Below are 24,167 nucleotides of genomic sequence, written 5' to 3'. Positions count from 1 at the left end.
AAGTGGGACTGTGCAATCAGAGCTCTATTGAGTTTTATGAAAACTACTTTCCCTTCACATCGTGTTTGAGAATGCTGCATCCATGATCATGTAACATTATTACAATAGTGAAATAACATTACTACATTCATGACTTAACATTACCCAATAAAAGGCACATCTTCAAATATTAATAAAATCTGAAAATCAAAAGAGGATAGATACAATTAAAAATCAAGCACTTAATTTGTAAACCTTGATAAAATAACAGCCTATTCCAGTTTCTTTAAAGATTTGTGAGCTGTTTAAGAGTGGTCAGGAGTTACAGAACAAAGTGGAAGACAGGATTTGGAACAAGGCCAAGATTAAAAGATTCAGAACCTTTTTTTTTCATGAGCTACATACAGAAGTGCTCTTTTATAATGTTGATGTTGAAGAAAACTGAAATCAACATCTGTCTCATAGCAGAATGCAACCCGAGTGATCACACATAAGGATCTTTTCTACCAAGTTCTGTAAACTTTAGCTGGCATAATGGTGCCTTTCTGTACAAGTAACTGCACAATATCATTGAGTAAAGTGCTAGTAAGCTTTAAGCCACCAGAAATCTTTCAGCTATGACAAGCACTTGATTGTGATTACATATTTCAGAGTCTGAATATTAAAATGTATATATATTCAAGCAAACTTGTGAAGCGGAAAAAGAAATCACATAAGGGACAGCAAAGGAAATAATGTTCCAAACCTGTTTATTACATGGAATATCACACTACTCTTGAATCATTAGAAGTATTTGAGATAGGTGAGAGGCAGTCTACAGGCTTTTCTGCCACCAGTGTTTTAACAGTTATATGTGATCATTAATAGTGGTTATCTATAACACCCCATTGTAGAGAAAAAGCAAGCTCTATAGATAAAAAAGAATACACAAAAACAACTTTCAGATCTTTTGAAGAGTCAATCTTCTTGTAGGATAACCTCTCCTACTTCCTGATCCCCACTGACAGATGGCTTAGGACAGCCACAAGGTTTATTATAGAATTTTCTACAAGCTTATGTCCCATTGTCCCCAGTCCTCTACCCAAGAGTCAGGGACACATGCTCTCTGGCATCATCACACCTCATTTTCTATAGCTGACCTTCCTTGAGACTTGGCTTTGCCCCAGCCAGAACCTAGGTCAGCCTGATTGGAATTGCTTAGACTTGAGGCTTAAGAAATATAACAAGTCTACAGATACGACTTGAAGAAAGGTAAGAATGAAGATGTTCCACAGCCTAGTAAGCACAGTAACAGGGAACATCCTCTTCTACCTGGGATAAAATCTCTTCACAGTGCATAGTTTGAAATAAAAGTGCAACATGGGCAAAAAGAGAAAGTGGTGGCCTTGATACACATGAATTTAGTTTTTGGTTTTTTACCATTAATCACTAAAGAATTTAAGATAAAAATAGAGTCATTAACACAAAAAGGTAAAGGGCACCTTGAATTCCAAAATATCCTTACAATGGGGAGTGGAATGAGGCTGAGGGGAGCCTCACATGTCACTTCCTTACGTCTGAAACTATTACTCTTCCAAATCTAATGTTTGAATAAAATAAGTATTTTTTCAATATAAAAATGAAATTTTTAGATAAAAATCAAACAGCACAGTGACCTTGTCTATTTTACATTAACAAAACAGTAAATCTGAAAGTAAAATCTGGAAGAGAATATTCTTAAACAAAAATGGCGTAACTTGTATTTTAACTTGGAAAATTCTGTTAATTGCCTAATCACCTAAGTTAGTGAATAAGAATGCTCAGCATCCATTCCGTGAATAACGCAGAATACAATTTATTCTACTTTTTACTTTCAAAGTCACAGAAATGACATCCATATAACTATAACACCTACTCTACATTTTCAAGTTCTCAATCCAAACATAGAGATTAGGACTGGTCACTTTATTGCTGGCAGCATTCCGGGAAGGGCCAGGTTCCTCATCAAAAGACAAATCTGACTGGGAGCCAGGCAGCGCTGTACTCACGCATCAGCAGAATTATGGAAGTAAAGGAGCAATCCTTTATTTTCCTTTTTAGAGTAGCAAAGGAATAATACAAGATTGGCTGAATTGTGAGCGGCCCCACATGAGAGTGCATAGCTCATGAGGATCAAGGCTGGCTCCTGTGAATAGTTAGCTTCGTAAGAGCACTCACTGGGCATTATGTCATCTGCATTACGATTTCACCCTGCAAAGTATGTGAAAATACTTTATGCTCTAACGACAGCCTGCAGATAGATGACAGTATGCATTCCTTCTCCTTGAGTACCCAACTAGAATTCTAAAATGATAAGGGGCTTCTTCAGTCTGAAGGCAGGACTTCCTTGCAGCAGTCTTCAGAAGTTCACAAAAATAAAAGCAGCAGCTAACGCTTCTTCAGCTTTTTGGCCTTTCGACGTCTCATTTCTTCTTCTTCACGTCTCATTTCCTCTAAATCTTCTTGCATACCTAATCTTAAGCTGTCAGGAAAAAAAGCAGGTATTTGTCAATAAACATGAAATTATCACGTTCTTTAAAAAGCAAGACTGAAATTTCAACTGGGAGCTTACATGGAATGCGCTGATGCACTAAAAAGGCCTCAAGGCTTTACCAGTGAAAACAAGACTAAGCAGGGATATTGTTTTTTACCAGGAGCCATTGCCTCAAGTTATAGTGGAAAAAAGACCTTACATACAACTCAACAGAAAACACCTGAATATTCCCATTACACTAATAAATATAAATCATCTCATCAGCTTTAAAAAATAAACAAGAAACATTTATGCAATAAGTAAGACTGTATTCTTGTCTCTTCCCAACACTCTAGTTTGCTGTTTTATCTAGTTAGAGGACAGAGGGCAAGAGGGAGAGAGAGGTTTAATATTTGAGTTGAAAATGAGGTGAATTATTTCACCAACTTAACACTATAAACGAAGTAATCACTTGTTACCCCTACACAAGAAATGATTATTTGTTTGATAGCCAAACAGGAATCCAACATCAGGAATATAATATCCCTCATCAGGTCCTTGAGGTCAGTGGCAGTACAGGTCAGCAAGACTGAGATGTATCTCATGTGGACAGGGAATTAAGGATGGGAAAAGGAAAATAACAACATGCAACAGCGGGATCTGGGGAGCTCTAGCATTTACTGTGTGCCTACATGGGTGAGGTGTTGCACTGTGCAACATGCACGCGTGATCTGGATCCTCACAAAACCGCAGTGAGGAAAAACAGTACATTCCCAGCTTACAAATGGGAAAACGGATTTTAAAGGCTAATTTGTCTGAAGCCCATAGCAAGTAAGCAGGATTGGAATTCAAACTGAGTGGCCCAAAGCCCCAGCTCCCGAGGATGCATCTGAAGCAGGGAACAGGAATTTTTTAGGAATTTCCACGCATGTATAGCTTGTGCTTACTTACCTCTTCGCTTCTTCTTTCTGCTGCTCCTTCCAACTACTCTCCATGTAACGTAAGGCATAATCGCTTTCATCTTTGTATCTGGTAAGAAAAAATCAAAGTTCTTAGGAAAAAATAACCCAACTTTCTAAAAGAATTACATCTTCTTGTTTTTAAAACCAACATCTTTATAACTAAATCAAACATACATTTAGGATTACTCTTCCTTGTTTGCAGGGAGTAGGGTGGTCAGAGGTTGGGTAAAGGGGAGTTTCTGAAGTAAAGATAAATTATATGAGCCCTTCTTAATTTCTCATATCTGTGACATCAGAGGAGAAAACAAGTGCTGACTAATTTACACATACAGTTAGCCCTCGAACAACATGGGGGTGAACTACATGGGTCCTCTTACACAAAGATTTCTTTTTCATGCTACAGTAGGGCACCATAATTGGTTGCATCTATACACATGGAACCGCAGAGAGGGAGGAATGTGTATACAGAGGAATCATACATAGGGCTGACTCTAAATTACACGTGGATTTTCCCCAACCCTCACACTGTTGCAGGTCAACTGTATGTCACCTCATTTAATCCTCCCAAATGTCATCTGATAAATAACTGACTCAAGTTTATCCAGCTAGTAAGCTATGAACTTTAAACCCTGATTTTTCCTCTCCATCAGTGCTTCTCAATCTTTAAGGCTGCTGTGAACCACTGGGGAACCTTATAAAGCTAGTCTGGATTTAGATCTAAGCTGGGGCCTTGCAAGCCTGCATTTCTAACAAGTTCCCAAGTGATGTCAGTGCTGTTGGTTCCATGGTGCTGCTCAGGCACCACACTTCTGCAGAGCTTTTACACCAAAGAAAAGCAGGTGTCAGATCAGACTTTCAACATAGCTCTGTGGATGCTTTTCTGATTTCAAAGCCAATCCATTTCTACTATACCAAGCTGCTTCACTCTTATCAAATATACATCTTATAAGGACAACAGTCAAATAGGCCCTTATACAAGTAACTACATAATTTTGCAATAATTCTTAAATACCAAGTGCCAAAAAAGTAAATCTAAACAATCAATGAAGGATTCCTAATTAAGAACTGTATTCAATGCCTCTACTATTAATGTTTATTTTTCCCCCATAGAATGGATTATTCAAAATAAAAGTCTATATATATACACACATATATATTTATATATAAATATATATATAATTCTTTATCCTTACTTCTTTCGGTCATAGCCAAAGATTTCTCGAATGTGCTTGGATATTTCTTCCTGAGGTTCTCCTTCATCTTCAATAAAGTCTTCCATTTCAGAGTCATATTCTTCTTCTTCATCATCTTCCTCCTCTTCATATTCTCGCTGCCTTTTGTAACCACTAGGAAAGGGAAGCCTTTGAGGACCTAAGGATAAAAAGGCCATTATTTATAAGAGTAGTAAAATTTAATAGTCCCAACAAAGTCCTATGCAAGCTGAGATACTAAGAACTTATTAAGATGGCAGCCTCAAAAATCAGAGCCAGCAGGCTGGCCCCCAGCCAGCTGAATTCACTACTCCAGTCCTCTCTGTTGCTTCATGGTACTCAACAAGGAATACAATTTCTGTCTGTCTCAAGGCTTACCAGAACTGTTACATTTTTCTAGCTTAGTAGTTTCTGTTCTTTTGGATTTAAAAGACTAGAAAAATTTCTTAAAAAGAAAAAAAAGTTACAAATCACTGAAGGAACAAAATTTTAATCTTGCCAAAAAAAGACACCAAAGGTAACAGTCTATTTATGATCACAATTCCATTACAGTTTTTAAAAGTCCAGTGAAGTATGAAAGATTCTCAGAAATGGATCATTGTTCGAACTGAGCAAGTCTGACTAAAAGGAAAAACTTGCCACACCAACCTTATTTTTGTCATTTTGCAAAAGCCAGGCACTGATCAACAGACTAGTATCTGGGAACAGCTGCTTCCTAGCCCTTGACTACAGGCACTCTCTTTGCTGTTCTGCAGCTGTTTTTAATATGCATGGCTCGTCTCCCTAGCTCAGAACTCCTTAACTTCAGCGCTTTGACATTTTGGGTCAGCTGTTTGTTGGTTATGAGGAAGCTGTCCTGTACAATGAAGGGTGACAGCATCCATGGCCTCCATCAACTAGATGGCAGTAGCATCCCATCCCCACTTGTGTCAATCAAAAATGTCTCCAGATGTCGTCAAATGTTCACCGGGGATCAAAACTGTCCTTGGTTGAGAACCACTGTTTTGACAAAAGTAGGAAGTTTAACACATGGAATACCATCTTTTGTTTCTTTTTATATTCTCCATGGTGTCTAACAACTGCTTCAACAAATCCTTACTACCATGTAGAAACGATGATCTAGCAGTTAATAGGTGCCAACAATGATCCCATACCTTGGGACAGTAGATCCCTAAAGGACTGGTAGCTAGGGCCACAATGAGGAACAGAAACACAAGGACAGTCTGAAATCATTCCTGGCGTATCATGGGTGCTCAACAGTATTTGATGGAATCAGTTATGTACCAAATGGCTTCAAGCTTATAAATGCACTCTAGTCCCTGAAGAGAGGCACTTACAGTCTTCATGAAGAGGTAAAGATGAATTCATTCACTGAACCACAAAAGGCATATACAATATATACTTACCCTATCAAACCACAAAAGGCATATACAATATACACTTATCCTATCATATAAATTCCATAGCTAAGCTTATTGCACTTGGAGACATTACAGAGGTGAACAAACAGGGCCCCAGATAAGTCTCTTTCTAAAGAATTTTCCAAGCCATAGTTATTAAAGGAACTCTCTGGCACAGGGCAGACAAAACATCAGGATTCTATCAACACAAGAATACATTGAAAAGCACATAGAAAACCTCACAGCATCTTTGGTTCTATAAAACAAAGCATTCTTTCCAATTTCCTACTGACAAATAAATACTTTTAGGATAAGGGGAAATCTTACCATGGGCAGATCTGTAGCCAGATAAGGATGGCTTCATTCCATTCATCTGTCCATTGCTGGGCCGGCTGATTATATTCTTGGAAGAAATTGTTTCTGAGACAACAGTGCATTTGGGCTTCAGAGGGGCACCTGAGTTATTAACTGTTCGCCCAGGTCCCAAGCTGCTCACTGGTCTACCGGGGCCTGAGCTGCTGACAGGTCGTCCAGCTGGAGCTGGGCCATTGACTGACCGGCCAGGGCCACTGATTAACCGCCCAGGGGGGCCTGAGCCACTCACTGGTCGTCGGAGGTCATGTGGACTGCTTACAGGCCGCCCAGGGCCCCCAGAGCTGCCCACAGGTCGCCCAGAACCACTGGAGCCACCGACAGGTCGCCCAGGGCCGCCTGAGCCACCTGCAGGTCGACCAAGGCCACTTGTACCACTGACTGTCCGTCCTGGGGGACTGAAGTCACTGGCTGGCTTCCTGTTCCCACTGACTGATCGCTCGGGTCCTGAGTTGGAGCTGCCATTCTGGCGCTTGGGCACAGGGCCAGAACTAACCGTGGGCCGGGCAGTCCCTGTGCTAGGCCGCCCAGGGGCTGGGCTGGAGCTGCTGCCTGGCGGCCTGACACCTGGACTCTTGGCCTTATTGTGTGGGGTGGCCATGGGTCCAGGCCTGGAATGGCTAGGATGGGAAGGAGATTTTTTGGCTTTGTGCTCGGTAGCAGATTTCTGAGGCCCTTTAGCAGAAGTCTTTGGGACACTTGGTGAATAGGTGCTGGGGTGGGGCTTTCCAGCCCCATTAAAAACAGGTCTATCACGGCCCTCATGAAGCGAGGGTTGGGAGCAACTGCCAGGGGCTACTTTGGTCCTCTCCCCTGGCACGGATTTGGACGAAGACAAATGCAAGCGTTTCTCATCAGCTGGGCTGGGTCTGGGTTTCTTCTCAGGATGAGGAAGAGTACCCTTGCAAGGAGGATGCGTGTCTCCAGAGCCTCTGCTAAGCTTTGTGCCCACACCTTCTTTCTGAGAGGGTGCTCTTCTGGTTGGCGGCAGTCTTGCATCTGTCTCAGGTGTCCTTTTCCTCCGCTTTCGTTCAAGGAATTCTCGCTCCCTAAGTTCTTCTGCAGTCATAGGCCGCTCTTCCGTCTTCTTCACGACCTTTATCTCCACCGGCTCGTACTGCTTCTTCTCAGCCAGCCTGAGTAGATCACTGAAGTTCATGACTGGTGGGGCACTTTTAAGGGGGACCTTTGGTTTGCTTTCAACTTTGGGAGGTTCTTGTTCTTCCTCGTACTCCTGCTCTGACTCTGCTTGATTGTATTCTAAGAATTCATCCTCTTCTTCCATCTCGTACTCTTGGTCTGCTCCCTGGCTAGTGTGACTTTGCATTGCTTGCCTCTTCTTTGACTTTTCCTCAACAGGAATCCCATTGTAACCGTGGAAATTATCCTTTGTCCTTTTGGCCATAGCTCTTGCTTTCTTGTCATGTTTTAGCTCAATTCGCTTTTTCACTAGTTCTTCTTTTCTCCTCTTCTCTTCTAAGGCTGAAAAAGACAAAACAACACATTATTCCAAGGTCTTGATAAAACTGTACGTTTATCTGAAATCAGTAGGTGGCCGAAACCAAGCAACATTCAAGCTACAGTTTGAAGAAATTTGAAAACTTCTAAGAATCAAATGAGGAAGTCATTCAAACAAGTATCAATGAGTCATCTTTACACAATGAGTGGATCACATATGGGTTTTTCTATATGACTAAGCAAGAGACAGTCTTGGCTTTTAGCTTTAAATACAGAAAACAGTTCATACTAAATAAATATACCAAGTTAAGAGAATACTAGTACCCACGTAATAGTTATTAATTATGAATCAATGGATACTCAGACTTACTGAATCAGTTTCCTTGTCATTTGCATGAAGTAAAACTACTGCTTGAGTTTACTGGTTTTCAAAAACTATCCCTATTTTAACCTTTTAGATAGTACTCTCTATATTTAAAAAAATTAAAATACAAAGTAGGTAGAAACAGATTCAAAACTAAGGTTAAGAGGGAGTTTCCTGTGGTCTGGTGGTTAGGGCTCAGCACTTTCACTGCTGTGGTCCCAGGTTTAATTCCTGGTTGGGAAACTAAGATCCCACAGGCTGTACAGTACAGGCAAAAAAAAAAGGAAAAAACCCACAAAAATAAACAAAAAACAACAATAGTGGAAAGGAATATTTTTTAAATGTCTACATGTGTATAATATAACTGAGTCACTTTGCTGTACAGCAGAGATTGATACAACATTGTAAATCAATGACACATCAATTAAAAGTACAAAGAAAAAAATAAAGAACCAAGGTAAAAGAATGGAATTCTTACTGGAGTTGCTAATATGATCTTTTAGAAGATATGGTCACTATTCTCAAAAGGCTTTTAATTTAAGAGGAAATAAAAGATAATATCTATACAAATGACCAACATAAGAACATATGTAATACTACAAGTACAGCTGACTCAGATACATACACAACAAATCCATTAGCCGCTTACGATATTACAAGCATCCCATGGTTAGTTACAAGCCAGTTGTGAAGACAGAAGACTTTAGAACTGAGAATAAGGCTATAGATTCATACCTTTTCGTCTGAGCTCCTCTTCTTTCCTTCTGAGAAAAGCCTGGACAGCTGCTGACTGGACACCCTTAACTTTTGGGTCTTTTTTGGGAGGTCCCACTGCCAAACTGTATCTTTTCTGAAAATAAAAACAGAGTAAAAGTTACACACAATTAACTCTGAAACAATAGAGAGGTCTAAATGTTGACTAAAAAACCTATTCTGAGTAATTAAAAGACCACATAACCCTCATGAAAGCTCAGCTATAAAATTTCAGGCTAAAAATGATTATATATGCCTGTTTCCAGGTGTAGAGTCTCTTTAAACATCTTCAACAATACATAAATGAACAACTCACAGAAACATCATTTTCAAGCTATTTTCCCAAAAAGGTACCCGGACTGGGGGAATTGAAAAAAATCACCACTAAAACAGACTGTTCTAGAATTCTGATTTAAAAGAGTATCCTTTTTCAGAACTTTCCAAGTCTACGGTAGAAAAACCTATCACAACTGTTTTCCTCCTGAGTACCCAACTCATGGTTTTCAGCTGCTACACTGGTTATCTTGCCTACAATATTAAATATCGAGATCCTACTGTGATTTCGGGCAAAGGAGATGGCAAACCATAGCTAAAAGGCATTTCAAAGAAACTGAAGCCTCAAGAAGGGACCAAGTCTCTGTAACCTTTAAGTGCAGCTCTATGTTCATTAAATATTAATTCTCCACACAAATCCTTTCAGACAAGTTTCCAGATCACCCAAAAGGTACTAACATCATCTTGGAACAGATGGTATTTCTCTGGTCTTTGATTTTTATGCAATTGCACTGGGAAATGACTAAAACTAGAATAACACTAATTTAAACCATAAAAGGAAAAATATTTTCATTTAAAACTATCATTAGAGAAGTATAATTAAACAGAGCTAATAACTCAGACCAGGATGATTAATCTCTAGGACCATTTCACATTAAACTTACAGGCTAGGAAATAAGAATTTTTTAATGCCCTTCTTTCATCTTAGGCAGATGACATTCTTTTCCACTCAACCTTAATGCTGTGCTGGTTTAAAAAGAAACCTTAACCTATAAGAACAAATTGAGCTACTAAGGAACCAAAAAAGCGACTCCCAAAATGTGTATCAAATTCCTGGAGGAAAGCCAAAGGACTCCTGCTTACTATACAGCTGCCAAACAGAAGGGATCTTGAAACAGGCTGGAAGTTCCAGCTAAGTTAGTCTACCCATGAAGCAGCTGGCCAAGAAAGCAGGCCCTAATCCAACCTGAAAATCCTGCGTGATGGCAATGCTTGAGACCTGACACGTCCCTCACACAGAGAAATCCCAAGAGAGCATCCAGATTCCTTTCCCAGTCGCCTTGGCTGCCACAGTGAAATTCTTTAACAAGTCCCTATCTTTGTAAATTTAGTTGCAGGCCCTTTCCATAGTGGATTGGGGCCCAAGGTTTAAAGGAGAAAAGGAGAGGGAAAGGAAGATAGGAGAAAGAGAATACTGCTTACCTAATTATATAGACATAAAATCTGTCGTGGTTACAAGAACCTCAAACATCGGCCTTATTCATAGGAAACGCACATTTTCTTAACAGAAGGGCTACTGTGAAGATGATTCAAGTTGCATAAGACACAAACTCATAAGCAGAGGCACGCACTCACATCAGGTAGATATATGAGAAGAAGGGTGCATTTGTGCTGCCAAGCTCCAAATATTTCTCTCCCTGCCAACTATATAGCCCAGATTCACCTGCCAAATCGAAGCTTAATATAGGGGTCCCCCTACCCCAAAATACCAATCTTAATGTTAATTATTTAAAATAGGATTAGTTTGTTATCTAGGTATTGCAACAGCAAATGAGCACTTCCTAATTTGATTTCAGGGTCGATATCTTTCTTCCTAACCTGGCACTTAAATAGGTAGGTAGTGGGTTATGTATTTTTGACTAGAGACACCAAAAGAGAAAAATAGTGCCAATGGGATATAGTTTAATACTGTGTTTAGTAAGCTTCAGCCACTCCCATATCACTGTCATGATTTTGCCCTTTTAGTATGCCAACTGTATGATTATTTACTAATTTTAAGAAAATATGTAGATTGAACACCATGACTTATTATTGCACCTTTACCTCAAGCAATAATACTCATGAAATGACAGGCCTGAAAGGCTAGTTGTATTTTCCCAAATTCTATCAAAATATAATTTAAAAATATGCATCTATGAGAATAAAAAGCATTTATGAGTCACCTAAAATCATGGTGACAGCCAGAGCTATGTGTACCGCACTTTGGGAAACACCAACTGAGGAACATAAACCCCGGAAAGGTGGAACGCAAGAAAGCAGCAAGGGAGGGGGTTCAGAAACTTGGATTCACTCAGAAGAGAATCCCAAAGAGTCACTTAGCTTTCTTCCAAGCATACACCTATTTTCATCAATTCACATGCCAATTTCAAATTCAGCTTTGTTTAAAAAAAGACCTCCAATCCTTAAGGACACTTACTAAGCTGGGCTCACACTGAACTCAACAATTTTGCTGTCCTTGTCCTGTCCCTACGATGGAGAAGGAATTCAATAAATCTATAAAATGTCTTATTTTGTGGATCTGCTGGGAAACAATTTAAGTAGGACAGGGTCCTACTTGATGAGGCTTGATCTTATTTACTGACTTGAGCTGAGTCATAATTAATAGTTTCTTACATCCTCTGTAGCTCGATACACTCAAAGGCAGATACCAGGAGAATATTAAAATATTCTCTTAGGCAAAATTTAGATCAAAATGTAGACATTTGGGGCAGGAGAAAAAAGGGGGGCTAGGCCTCCAGAGACAGTGATCTTTTTTTAAAACATTTTTAATGAGATACAATTCACAAACCATAAAATCCACCCATTTAGTGTGTACTAGTATATTCCCAGAGTTGTACAACCATCACCACTATCTATTTCAAGAGCATTTTCACCTTCCCCAAAAGAAATCCCTTACTCTTCAGCAGTCATTCCCCATTCCCCTCACTATGGCCCTGGCAGCCATTAATCTTCTTTCTGCTTCTGTGGATTTGCCAGTTCTGGACACTTCATATAAATGAAATCATGCATCCAGTGTACACACATAGTGATTGATAATGCATCATAAAATAAAGTCTAGAAGCCATAGATACTATATCAGTTCAGTTCAGTTGCTCAGTTGTGTCTGACTCTTCGCGACCCCATGAATCGCAGCATGCCAGGCCTCCCTGTTCATATAGGTAAGTGATTATTCAAAGTATCTAAGATTTTCCAATTCAAAAAACTTTTTTTTCTCTATCTGCTCCAGAATTTCTATGAGAAGCTCTAACCCATCAGACTCTACTGGACACTGAGAAGTGTCATCACAAAATATAAGTTACTACCCCAGGCTTTATTAGGCTGGAGTAGAGAGACGGACGGAGAAGGCAATGGCACCCCACTCCAGTACTCTTGCCTGGAAAATCCCATGGACGGAGGAGCCTGGTAGGCTGCAGTCCATGGGGTCGAGAAGAGTCAGACACGACTGACTGACTTCACTTTCACTTTTCACTTTCATGCATTGGAGAAGGAAACAGCAAAGCACTCCAATGTTCTTGCCTGGAGAATCCCAGGGATGGGGGAGCCTGGTGGGCTGCCATCTATGGGGTCCACAGAGTCGGACACGACTGAAGCGATTTAGCAGCAGCAGCAGCAGCAGCAGCAGCAGCGAGACGGATTCAGGTTTTATAGATGGCAAACCTTATTCACATCCCATTCCTGACGGACTACAGTATTAACTCCAGCCTGAGTTTCCAGCCTGTCCTACAAATTTCAGACTTGCCAGTCCCCACAATTATGTGAGCCAATTTCCTAAAACATATCCTACTGGTTCTGTCTTTCTGGAGAACCCTAACTGCTGCAGTGGTCTTTTGTATTAATATCTTACCACTTTCATTTAATGTTTTAAAGGTTCGTGCTGTAACATATGTCAGTACTTCACACCTTTTCTGGATGAATATTTCATTTTATGGCTTATACCACATTTATCTAATCATCAGTTAATGGATATGTAGATTGTTTCTGCTTTTTGGCTATTATGAATAAGGTTCTGTGAACATATGTATACAAAGTTTTCTGTGAACGAATGCTTTCCTTTCTCTTGGGTCTATCACTATAGACCTTAACATTGAGCTGGGTAGACTTTTAAAACAGGGGTTGCAGTCAGACCCTGGTATTAGCAGATTTGCTGTAATAAAACATTTTACTGGACAGTTTTCTTCCTCCTCATGGGGCGCCCAGCAGAGAACCATGTTTTTAAAAGAAAGCTTCAGGCTGGGATTACACTGTATGCCATTTAATACGGCAGGAGAACTATTTGGCACTTTCTCCCACGTCAGATGGTCACATTTAGCTTCTAGCGGCAACACATCAAGATGTACCCATCAATTCTGAATCTGATTCAAGGCACCAGGCTGTTTCATTGTTTGAGCTTCATGAAAAGCAGCTGGACAAGAGTTTCTTTTATCCTAAGTGTATCCATTTTATTACACTGCAGGCCAACTCAGTCATTCTGCTGGGCCCCAGTGAATGATCCACAACAGTGAAGCTTATGCCCTCTAAATGCAGTATCAGAGATTTTGCCAAGATTTGTAATTCTGAAGCCAAGAGACCTAGAAAACATTAAGTCACTTTAAACATATGTGTTCCTTGCACTGAAACCATACTGTCACAGTCTGATTAAGAAAATCAAGAGTTTTCAGTGTGGAAATACATGTTCACCAAATATGTTATTAATATATAACAGCAATTCCTTCTTGAAAGTTCTTCTTTACTCGAGAGATAATATATTGTTGTAAATGTAGAAAATAAATATTCTGATGATTTTATATAGAGATTTATCATTGGTTAGAAATCAGAGTTAGAAATATTCAAAGGATATATCCTTAACTTTAATGACTATACAACTTCTACAATCCTCTCAATACATCGTAGTCAAGGAATGAATGCAAGCCTGGAAAACCACTGATATGCATTAGGCTTGCTTACCTGGGTGGCTAAGAGAGTGAAAATAAAAGCACGAAAAAGCATGCTATTCAAGACTGCTAAGAGGTCAAATATAAATTTTAGTATTACTGTTTATAAAACTATACTTGATTATAAAGTATAGTATCAGATAGATACCTCAGAGTCTCTAGTTCAACTTCATGTTAGAAATGGCCCCAAAAGGACAACTGTATATTTACTGGCTATCACTCATACCATTTGTAGCAAAGACTGAATTAGAATCTAGATCTCCTGACTCTGGGGCAAAAGTTTTCCTATTACAATGTGCCTCACTTCTAACTTAATCCCAACACTTTCATCTCTAGCTCTAACTTCATTCTACATGCCCCTCCTTAACTTCCACCTGCTTCCTAGACAACGCCATTACTCCAAACAAGTCCATCACAGAACCTTCCCCCAATCTCAGACCCCATTTCTGTTAACCATGCTGGCACTCTCCCAAACAGCCTGTAAATCTCTATTCACCAGTTTTCAAACGCTGTTAGTTTAGCCTTTAAATTTCTCTCCCATCAGATTTTACTGTACAGAGAGAAGTGTCATCAAAAAAACAACGCGGTTACTGCCTAAGGCTCTATTAGGTTGGAGCTGGGGGTAGGGAACTAGATGGATTCAGGCTTCATAGATGACAACCTTCCTCATCACCCCATTTCCAATAAGACTCTCCTCATTCAACACAGGGTCATGATTAAGAAAACTCTGGAGCCACTTTGCCTGGACTAGATTCTCTGCTCTGCCATTACTAGCCCTGCCACTTATTAGCTGTGTGACTTTGGAAACGTTTCTTCGTCTCCCTGAACCTCAGTTTCCTTATCTGTAAAACAACCTTCCTTATATGGTTACTATGATAATTAAACTAATTAATATATAGAAAGTGCTTAGAACAGTGCCTGGCACAAAGTAAGCATTATAAATGCTAATTGCTGTTGTTATTATCCTTACTATTCATAAAGAGATTGCCTAGGTAGGGATGGGAAAGAGAACAGAATCTCCGTGGGGCAATATTACAGATGGACAAAAAGCACATGAAAAGATGCTCAACAGCACTAATTATTAGAGAAATGCAAATCAAAACTACAATCAGGTATCACCTCATAGCAGGCAGAATGGCCATAATCAAAAAATCTATAAACAATAAATAGTGGTGAGGGTATGGAGAAAGGGGAACCCTGTTACACTGCTGATAAGAAAGTAAATTGGTACAAGCATTATGGAGAACAGTACGGAGGTTCCTTAAAAAACTAAATAAAGAATTACCTACCATATGATCCAGCAATCCCACACTTGGGCATACATCCAGAGAAAACCATTATTCAAAAGATAACATGCTAAAAAAAAAGATACATGCACCCAGTGTTCACTGCAGGACTATTTACAACAGCCAAGATATATGGAAGCAACCTAAGTATCCACTGACAGAGAAGTGGATCAAGGAGGATTGGATACAATGGAATATTACTTAGCCATAGAAAGAATGAAATAATGCCATTTGCAGTAACATGGATGGACCTAGAGATTATCATACTGAGTGAAGTCAAGACAGAGAAAGACAAATATATGATAAATGTGGAAAATCCACCTGCAATGCAGGAGACCCAGGTTCAATCTATAGGTCAGGAATATCCCCTGGAGAAGGGAATAGCAACCCACTCCAGTATTTTTGTCTGGAGAACCTCATGAAAAGAGGAGCCTGGAAGGCTACAGTCCATGGGGTCACAAAAAGTCGAGCATGAGAGTGACTAAGCATGCATATATAGCAGAGGGAACTCTACTCAGTACTCTGTAATGACCTATATGGGAAAATAATCTAAAAAAGAGTGTATATATGTATATGGAAAACTGACTCATTTTACTGTTCACCTCAAGGGTCCATAGACCCCCAAATCCTTATATGTCTAATACCATATGAAGGCTTCCTCTTTACTTTTTGATTTGAGGGTCACACCACAGTTACAGTATCTTGCCCGGGACAGTTTTCAGTCTGACTGTGAGAAAAACCATGTATCTTGCTTTGTGCACCACAAGGCATCAATTATAGTTACTTGAAACTTGCTTTTGCTAGAGGAACTCAGTGAGAAAAATATTAAGGGTAAAGTTACCAAAAATATCTTTTCCCCTTTATATATAAACAAAGCTAATGACAGTGACTGGTTACATCACCTTGATCAGCTGTGGGTTTTTTTTGTATTCAGTTTTCCACTAGGAAAAGGCATGATGCAATCCTCCTTTGGTTTTAACCAAAATCTTTTACAGATAACTATTTCTCTTAAAAAGAAACAATATGAACGAAAGCTGTCCCAAATGGGAACTGTTCACTGCTTTTCAAGTCAGATATAGTAGACATTTCTTTGAATAAAGAGTTCAAAGTGGCTGTACAGGTGTTTCAGATTTTAGCCTCCTTTGGATTTTAGTCTAATAAACGCCAGTTTATTTCCTTTCTGTAACAAAGTTGTGACAAAGGAACTTGATGACTGAAATTGAAAGTCAACTATGATACGATCCAAATGGAAGGTGGGGACAAAGATGGCTAAAAGAGAAATACAAACCAAGCCCTAGAGAAGGATGGATAACTCAGTATTTGTGAAGCAAGGTGTGTCTGCGTGGTGTGTGGTGTGTGGTGTGTGTGTCTGTGTGTGTATACTGTAATGCTGTTTGACTTGGATGTTGGTTTATAAGGATACTTGCTTTGTAGTACTCTCCCACTGTGCAAAATGTTAGATTTCAGAACTCATAGTGTGAGCTAAAAGGTTTCACTTGGAGCTGATAAAGAAAATAACTTAAAATAATCAGATGACTTAAGATCATGGATGAAATTTAATACAATCTTGCTCTATTCCTCAATAATTTCTTTTGTGTTTTACTTTCATCTGAAGTAAAAAGATAAGGATTATAGTGCTGATAGCTAAATGAAACCTCCAGGCTTACTAGCTTTTGGGGTGAGTGGGAGGGAAAAACATACTTTCATGAAGTATATGCCTATAATCATCTATTAAATTTTAAATGACCTCACCAATTTACCCATTTTCCTTTTGCTTCCAATCTTTGTTATTCCAATCATAGATCAATAATGTATATATTCCGAAATACAGACATAATTTGAAATTTCCCACTCTATAAATATGTACTTCTCTGTCAGCAATTTGGTTTTTAGAATAAGAAACAACTAACTTGGTACTGGTTCTTTCACAGGATAGTCCTGGGCCTCAGGGTAAGTATTATTTTTCTTTGACCTCCACTGAAATTGAGGAGGATGTGGAAAGAAATATGGACCCAATTATGCAAAGATAAATGTTACTAGATCCAATATTGACTTGCCTAGGAAATTTACAGAGGCAGAAAATAATTCTGTCTTTCAAGGTTTCATAACTTCAAGATCATTCAGAGTATTTGAGATGGGATGTGAATACATATAATAAACTGATCAATGTCGGTTTTATTTGCCAGTTATTTTTACATCAGTATCTTCAAATGAGTAAAAGAATGAGCACAGGAGAGGAAAAAAAATATTGCAAATATACAAAAATCTAAGAAATGCAGAACACATCATAAGAGCTCAATAAGATCTAGTTGAACTGACTTAAAAAGTGCGCCGTTTGAGCTCCACACCTCGTCGCTCAAACCGCAGGTATCACAATGCAATTCATCGGTTTACAGCTGGGGCTGTGGTACCATCTGAGGATCCTGAAATGATTAGTTTATGCAAAACAGCCACACCCTCGCAAACCAGGCCCTCACCACCACTACCCATTTAGATACTACAGTCTTACATCGCTCAGCGAAATTAGCAAACCTCATAGGGTAAATGGGACCTAGATTTCAAACAACAACAAATCTGGAAGCCCACAGGTAAACGGAAGCTCAAACTATTTCTCTCATTCGGTTGGCCAAAATTTCGTGGAATCCACTCACTCCCTTCCTAGGGAGGTGATAATTCAATCACCTGGTTGGCTGAGTGGGTGGGGAACACAAGTCAAAAAACTTGTTCGGGAAATCACAAAACGTTTAACCCAAAGATCAGCGGAAAATCAGCTCAAAAACTATCAGGCCAAGCCCCTAATATTCCTGAACTCCCCAATCTCTAGGTTGAAGTTTATGCCGAAGCTAGAAACTACCAGCATTAGATTCCACTACGTGCCAGGCACGGCTCTACTCACCAACTTTCACGCAACTCTAAAATACCCTAAACGCAAAGTTCAAGTTGTAGGGGTAACTAAGCCGAAACAAACCAAATCTGCTCGTCAGCACGCTCCCGCTTGCTTATCTCAAGCCCCCAGTAACTTCAACCCCCTGTACCCAGAAGTACATGTCCAAAAGTTTAAAAAAAAAAAAAAAAATACGGCGTCCAGATCTTTCTTCTCCTGGAGCGGATGTGCTGATTCCTGAAGTTCCAAGGACCACACACTCGGAACTTGAAGACCAGGATCTCCTACAGTCGCGCCCCGGCTGGTACTTACCGGCACGTTGTTGACACCCTGCGCTTTGGAAGCTATCAGGAGAATTTCCCTAAAGTCCATTCTGGTCGAGGAGGAGGACTGGGCCAGCCTCTCGGAGAGGAGGGAAAGCGCGCCTTACCAAGGCGACCAGCAACAGCCTAATGATCTATCTGGCCAGCCTCTCTCCCACCCCTCCTCTGCACGACCACTTCCGGCGCTTTCCAATGCCGTCTGCCCGCCCACTTTCCTCCAGAGGCCAGTATCCTTTCAGGCCCGCCGCTTCCCTCGCGAGTCTTTGGCGTAACTTCCGCTTTCAGACTCGAGACACGTAGAAACGTGGTACGTGGCTGCTGGCGTCGGCTCGAAGGGGCGGGACTAAGTCCTACCCGGACCAAGGAGACTCGACCTGTAAGCTGGGGGGCGTGGCCGACGGAAAGAGCCGCTTCCCTGGAAGCGCTGGCACAGGGCCTGTTTTCGTGCTCCGTGTGCGCTCTCGTGCGCTCGAGCGAGGGGGATGAGGCGTTACTCTCTGAGTGTCACGGTTGGTCGCTCAGGTCCGAGACGGCGGTACCTCAACAGCAGAACCGACAGGTCTCGAGCAGGGGGTTACAGTTAGGCGTTTGTAGGCACTCGCCAGGCTGCGCAGATGCGAACGACACCGGCTGGTCCCCTGTCCTGGGAACGCTTGATTCTTCGCATCCTGGCATAGGGTGTGTGCTCACCTCCTACACAGATGCAGGCGTGTGATGTACAGAGGCGCCCGCTTACTGCTTTTGTTTCATTTTCGATTATAAGCCCCACGTAGGGCAGCCAACTGTGCTTTGTGTAGTGGCTGAATGGAGAAATTTCTCACAGACCCAGCCTGGATATATTTGGTGCACTGATCAAAATGTACATATATGCCCCAATTTCACATTTGTTGGGAGTCCAGTCCTGGCTTCCTTTTAAGGGTTATTTGGGGTCTCTAACGTCATTTCTAATTAGTGTAAAGTACACTAATTAGGCAGATAGGCTGTGGCTAAGAATAGGCGGGAATCCACCGCAGCCAAGCAGTAGGGATCTTCCAGTGTGATGAAATTGGTCCAAGACTGGTTATACTGATGGCTGGGCTACATTTTTACTGATCATCGTACTCTTAAGTCAGTTTTACAATGTGTAAATTATCTCAATAGTGTAAATTATCTCTGCTGCTGCTAAGTCACTTCAGTCGTGACCGACCCTGTGCGACCCCATAGACCGCAGCCCACCAGGCTCTGCCGTCCCTGGGATTCTCCAGGCAAGAACACTGGAGTGGGTTGCCATTGCCTTCTCCAATGCATGAAAGTGAAAGTGAAGTCGCTCAGTCGTGTCCAACTCTTAGCGACCCCATGGACTGCAGCCCACCAGGCTCCTCTGTCCATGGGATTTTCCAGGCAAGAGTACTGGAGTGGGGTGCCATTGCCTTCTCCAAAATTATCTCTGGTGGTTGTATATTCGTTAAAAATCTGACTGCCAATGCAGGGGACAGGGGTTGGAGCCCTGGTCTAGGAAAATCCCACAGGCCACTGAGCAACTGAGCCTGTGCTCTATAAACTGTGTTCCACAGCAAGCAATGAGAAACCTGTGCACCTGCAAGGAAGACTAACCCCTGCTCACTGCAACTATTGAAAGCCGGTGGGCAGCAATGAAGACTCAGAACAGCCATCAATCTTTAAAAAAATCATCTCAATAAGGCTGTTTAAAAGTATTAGGCAAAGCCTCTCAGTCTTCCTCTTCCAATCTAAGTTTTAAGGCTGAGGTGTGGCCCTGACTACATTTCCCTGTTTATGTTTGCCGAAACAACAGACCGAGATTAAATCTTTGTCCAGTGGCAGAACTGTAGTTCGCAAAGTTTTTATTCCATCTGGGAAGTCCAACATAGCCCACGGTAGCCTATGCCATCTTGTTCAGTTGCTCAGTCGTGTCCAACTCTTTGCAACCCCATGGACTGCAGCATGCCAGGCCTCCCTGGCCACCACCAACTCCCGGAGCTTGTTCATACTCATATCCATCTAGTTGCTGATGCCATCCAACCATCTCATCCTCTGTCCTTCCCCCGCCCATTTTTCCTCATGCTCTCAATCTTTGCCAGCGTCAGGGACTTTTCCAATGAGTCGGCTCTTCACATCAGGTCGCCAAAGTATTGGAACTTCACCATCAGTCCTTCCAATGACTATTCATGGTTGATTTCCTTTTGGATTGACTGGTTTGATCTTGCAGTCCAAGGGACTCTCGAGTTGTCTCCAGTACCACTAATCATTTCTTCAGTGCTCATCCTTCTTTATGGTCCAGCTGTCACGTCTGTACATGACTATTGGAAAAACCATACCTTTGACTATACTGACTTTTGTCATATTTCCTTTCAAATACATATCAATCTGTTTTAAATAGTTCACTTGCAGAAGACCAACTCTACAAGTATTTCACCCTCATGGGATTGTGGGTTATAGGGAAGCTTGAGTGTAATATCAACATATTGAAAAAACTAACATGTCAGATTCCTCATCCATTAAAAGTTAAAACATAGATTTTAAAATTTTCTCCTAGTGGTTCTCTATCCAGTAGGCAGAGTCATCCTTCAATGGTTTCCCATTGTTCTTAGGATAAAGAACAAAATCTTAATCCTACCATGGCTTGAAAGGACTGCTATGATTTACCTGCACCTTCATCTTTAAGGTCATCAGATAGATTCTTTCATTTTGTTAGAAGAACCAAGCTCTCTTCTATTGCAGGCCCCTGGTATTCTAATCCCATCTGCCTGGTATGTGACCTCTAACATTTGCTGGGCCAGCTCCAACTCGTTCAGCACTCCATAAGCTGATGGTGATGGATATCAGGGTTCAAGGGCCAGTTTTGTTGATTCCTATGTATTATATGAGACAAGTGCTTAACCTCTCTCTGTACCTCAGTTTAATCTATGATAGTAAAGTAATAATGATAGGATTGTTGTAAAATAATTCATGTAAGGACTGTAGATTAGTACCTGGCTGTTATGGGATGTATTGTGTGTCCCCCCCCCCCCAAATTTCATTGTTGTTGACAGAAATAAGCAACACTCTATAATGGGAATGAGAAGACTCTTGAGAGTCCCTTGGACAGCAAAGAAATCCAACTAGTCCATCCTAAAGGAAATCAGTCCTGAATATTCATTGGAAGGACTGATGCTGAGGTTGAAAATCCAATACTTTGGCCACCTGATGGGAAGAACTGACTCATTGGAAAAGACCCTGATGCTAGGAAAGATTGAAGGCAGGAGGAGAAGGGGACGACAGAGGATGAGATGGTTGGATGGCATCACCAGCTTGATGGACATGAGTTTGAGCAAGCTCTGGGAGTTGGTGGTAGCCAGGGAGGCCTGGCATGCTGCAGTTCACAGGGTTGCAAAGAGTCGGACACAACTGAGCAACTGAACTAAACTGAACTGAATAATGGGACTAGAAAAGAATTTTTATTTGAAGAATTGATGCTTTTGAACTGTGGTGTTGGAGAAGACTCTTGAGAGTCCCTTGGACTGCAAGGAGATCCAACCAGTCCACTCTAAAGGAGATCAGTCCTGGGTGTTCTTTGGAAGCAATGATGCTAAAGCTGAAACTCCAGTACTTTGGCCACCTCATTCTAAGAGTTGACTCATTGGAAAAGACTGATGCTGGGAGGGATTGGGGGCAGGAGGAGAAGGGGACGACAGAGGATGAGATGGCTGGATGGCATCACCAACTCGATGGACGTGAGTCTGAGTGAACTCTGGGAGTTGGTGATGGACAGGGAGGCCTGGTGTGCTGCGATTCATGGGGTCGCAAAGAGTCGGACACAACTGAGCGACTGAACTGAACTGAACTGAACTGAGGATGATAGCCAAGGAGACAGTCTCTCAGGTAGCTCTGAGGAACTGTTCCAAAGAAACATGGTTTTTAGCACCATGGTTTTTATATCATGTCAGAACAATGAACCTGAACCATCACAGGGTATATTCCTTCAAAGTTTTAAAGAAGGTAGATGAGCATGTATACAGCAAGTCAGCCTGGCTCTGACGCTTGGGAAGGGAGCCTTATCATTAAAGGAGCACCAGCACTGATGTCAGAGAAGGCGATGGCACCCCACTCCAGTACTCTTGCCTGGAAAATCCCATGGACGGAGGAGCCTGGTGGGCTGCAGTCCATGGGGTTGCGAAGAGTCAGACACGACTCAGTGACTTCACTTTCACTTTCATGCATTGGAGAAGGCAGTGGCAACCCACTCCAGTGTTCTTGCCTGGAGAATCCCAGGGACCGGGGAGCCTGGTGGGCTGCCATCTATGGGGTCGCACAGGGTCAGACACGACTGAAGCGACTTAGCAACAGCACTGATGTGCCAGGAAAGGAGGCATTTATCTCTATCTTCAAAACAGACATTCTTTGCTTCTGGAAAATGTACCCTTTTCTTGAATGGTTACAGCAGATGTATAGTGTATGTTTAATAGGCTACAAAACAGGCTATTCTAGTTGGCATAAAGTTTAAGTTGACTTGAGTGTGCTAAGTCGCCTCAGTCATGACCTACTCTTTGCGCACCTGTCGGGCTTAGTCGCTCTGTGACATGTGGGATCTTCCTGGATCAGGGATCGAACCCATGTCTCCTGCTTTGGCAAGCAGGTTCTTCACCACTGAGCGAAAGGGAAGCCCTTAGATAGGGTCCTTAAAAACATTTTTTTTTTCTATAGCCACTCCACATAGCTTGTAGGATCTTAGTTCTCTGATGAGGGATCCAACTTGTATCCTCTGCAGTGAAAGTGTGCAATCCTAACCACTGAACAAAGGAAATCCCTGCAGATAAGGTCTTTAAAGACATAGCTAAGTTAAAATGAGGTCATTAGAGTGGACCCTAATCTAGTATGATGGTGGTCCTTATAAGAGGAAATATGGACACAAGTTCAGAGAGAAGACACAAGGAGAGATGATTATCTATAAGCCAAGGGGAAAGGCCTCAGAAGAAATCAGCCCTGCTGATACCTTGATCTCAGACTTCTAGCTTCGAAAATTGTGAAAAAATAAATTTCTGCTATTCATGCCATGCAGCCTACGGTTCTTCGTTACGGTAGCTCTAGCAAATGCACTGGCATATGGTGAGTATTCAATAAATGTCAGGTATTATTTCTCAAGAAAGCTCTCTGTGAACTAGCTCAGGGCCAGTTTTGTAAATTCTTACAGGTCCTGGCATTTTCCTGTGTAGAACCTTTCACAGTTTGTAATTACATATTTGTGTTTTTTCTTTCTAGTTGCTGACTGTCTCTCATGTTAGATTGTAAGATCCATGAGAACAGGGACCAAGCCTATTTTATCCATTATATTCGTGTCACCAGCACAGTTCCCTGCACATAAAAGCTGCGATAAACACTTTGGTATACAGTTTTAAGTTGCTAAGAGAGTATATTTTAAAAGTTCTCATCACAAGAAAAAAAATTCTTATAAGAAGGTATGGCAATGGATGCCAATTAGACTTAAGTGCTGATCACTTCACAATCTATACAACTACTGAATTGTTATGTTGTACACCTGAAATTTATATAATGTTTCATGTCAATTTACCACAATTTGAAAATAGATCTACCATTTTTAAAAAATCACATTTGGGGCAAATTAATGAAAGCCCTCAATATTCAATATGATAATATTTGATTTAATCATAAGTGCCTGTGGTAAGGTACTTGATCCTTAGAGATGAAAAAACTGAGGTTCGAAG

At 41.1% G+C, this 24,167-nt stretch overlaps 1 protein-coding gene across 1 annotated transcript; it reads right to left on the bottom strand.

The window, feature by feature from the left end:
• Positions 1-1,752: 1,752 nt before the first annotated feature.
• SPTY2D1 (SPT2 chromatin protein domain containing 1) lies at positions 1,753-18,534 on the bottom strand. Its single transcript, XM_052662250.1, has 6 exons — positions 18,458-18,534; positions 8,973-9,087; positions 6,371-7,897; positions 4,626-4,803; positions 3,422-3,499; positions 1,753-2,479 (listed from the first exon to the last, which is right to left on the bottom strand). The coding sequence occupies exons 1-6, from the start codon at positions 18,515-18,517 to the stop codon at positions 2,386-2,388; spliced, it is 2,052 nt and encodes a 683-aa protein (XP_052518210.1). The 5' UTR covers positions 18,518-18,534; the 3' UTR covers positions 1,753-2,385.
• Between the last annotated feature and the right edge of the window lie 5,633 nt (positions 18,535-24,167).

Source organism: Budorcas taxicolor, chromosome 25 (assembly GCF_023091745.1).
Source record: "Budorcas taxicolor isolate Tak-1 chromosome 25, Takin1.1, whole genome shotgun sequence".
In the NCBI taxonomy this organism is placed as follows: Eukaryota; Metazoa; Chordata; class Mammalia; order Artiodactyla; family Bovidae; genus Budorcas; species Budorcas taxicolor.
Note: the sequence above shows the minus strand (reverse complement) of the source record. Positions and strands in the feature narration are given on the sequence as shown.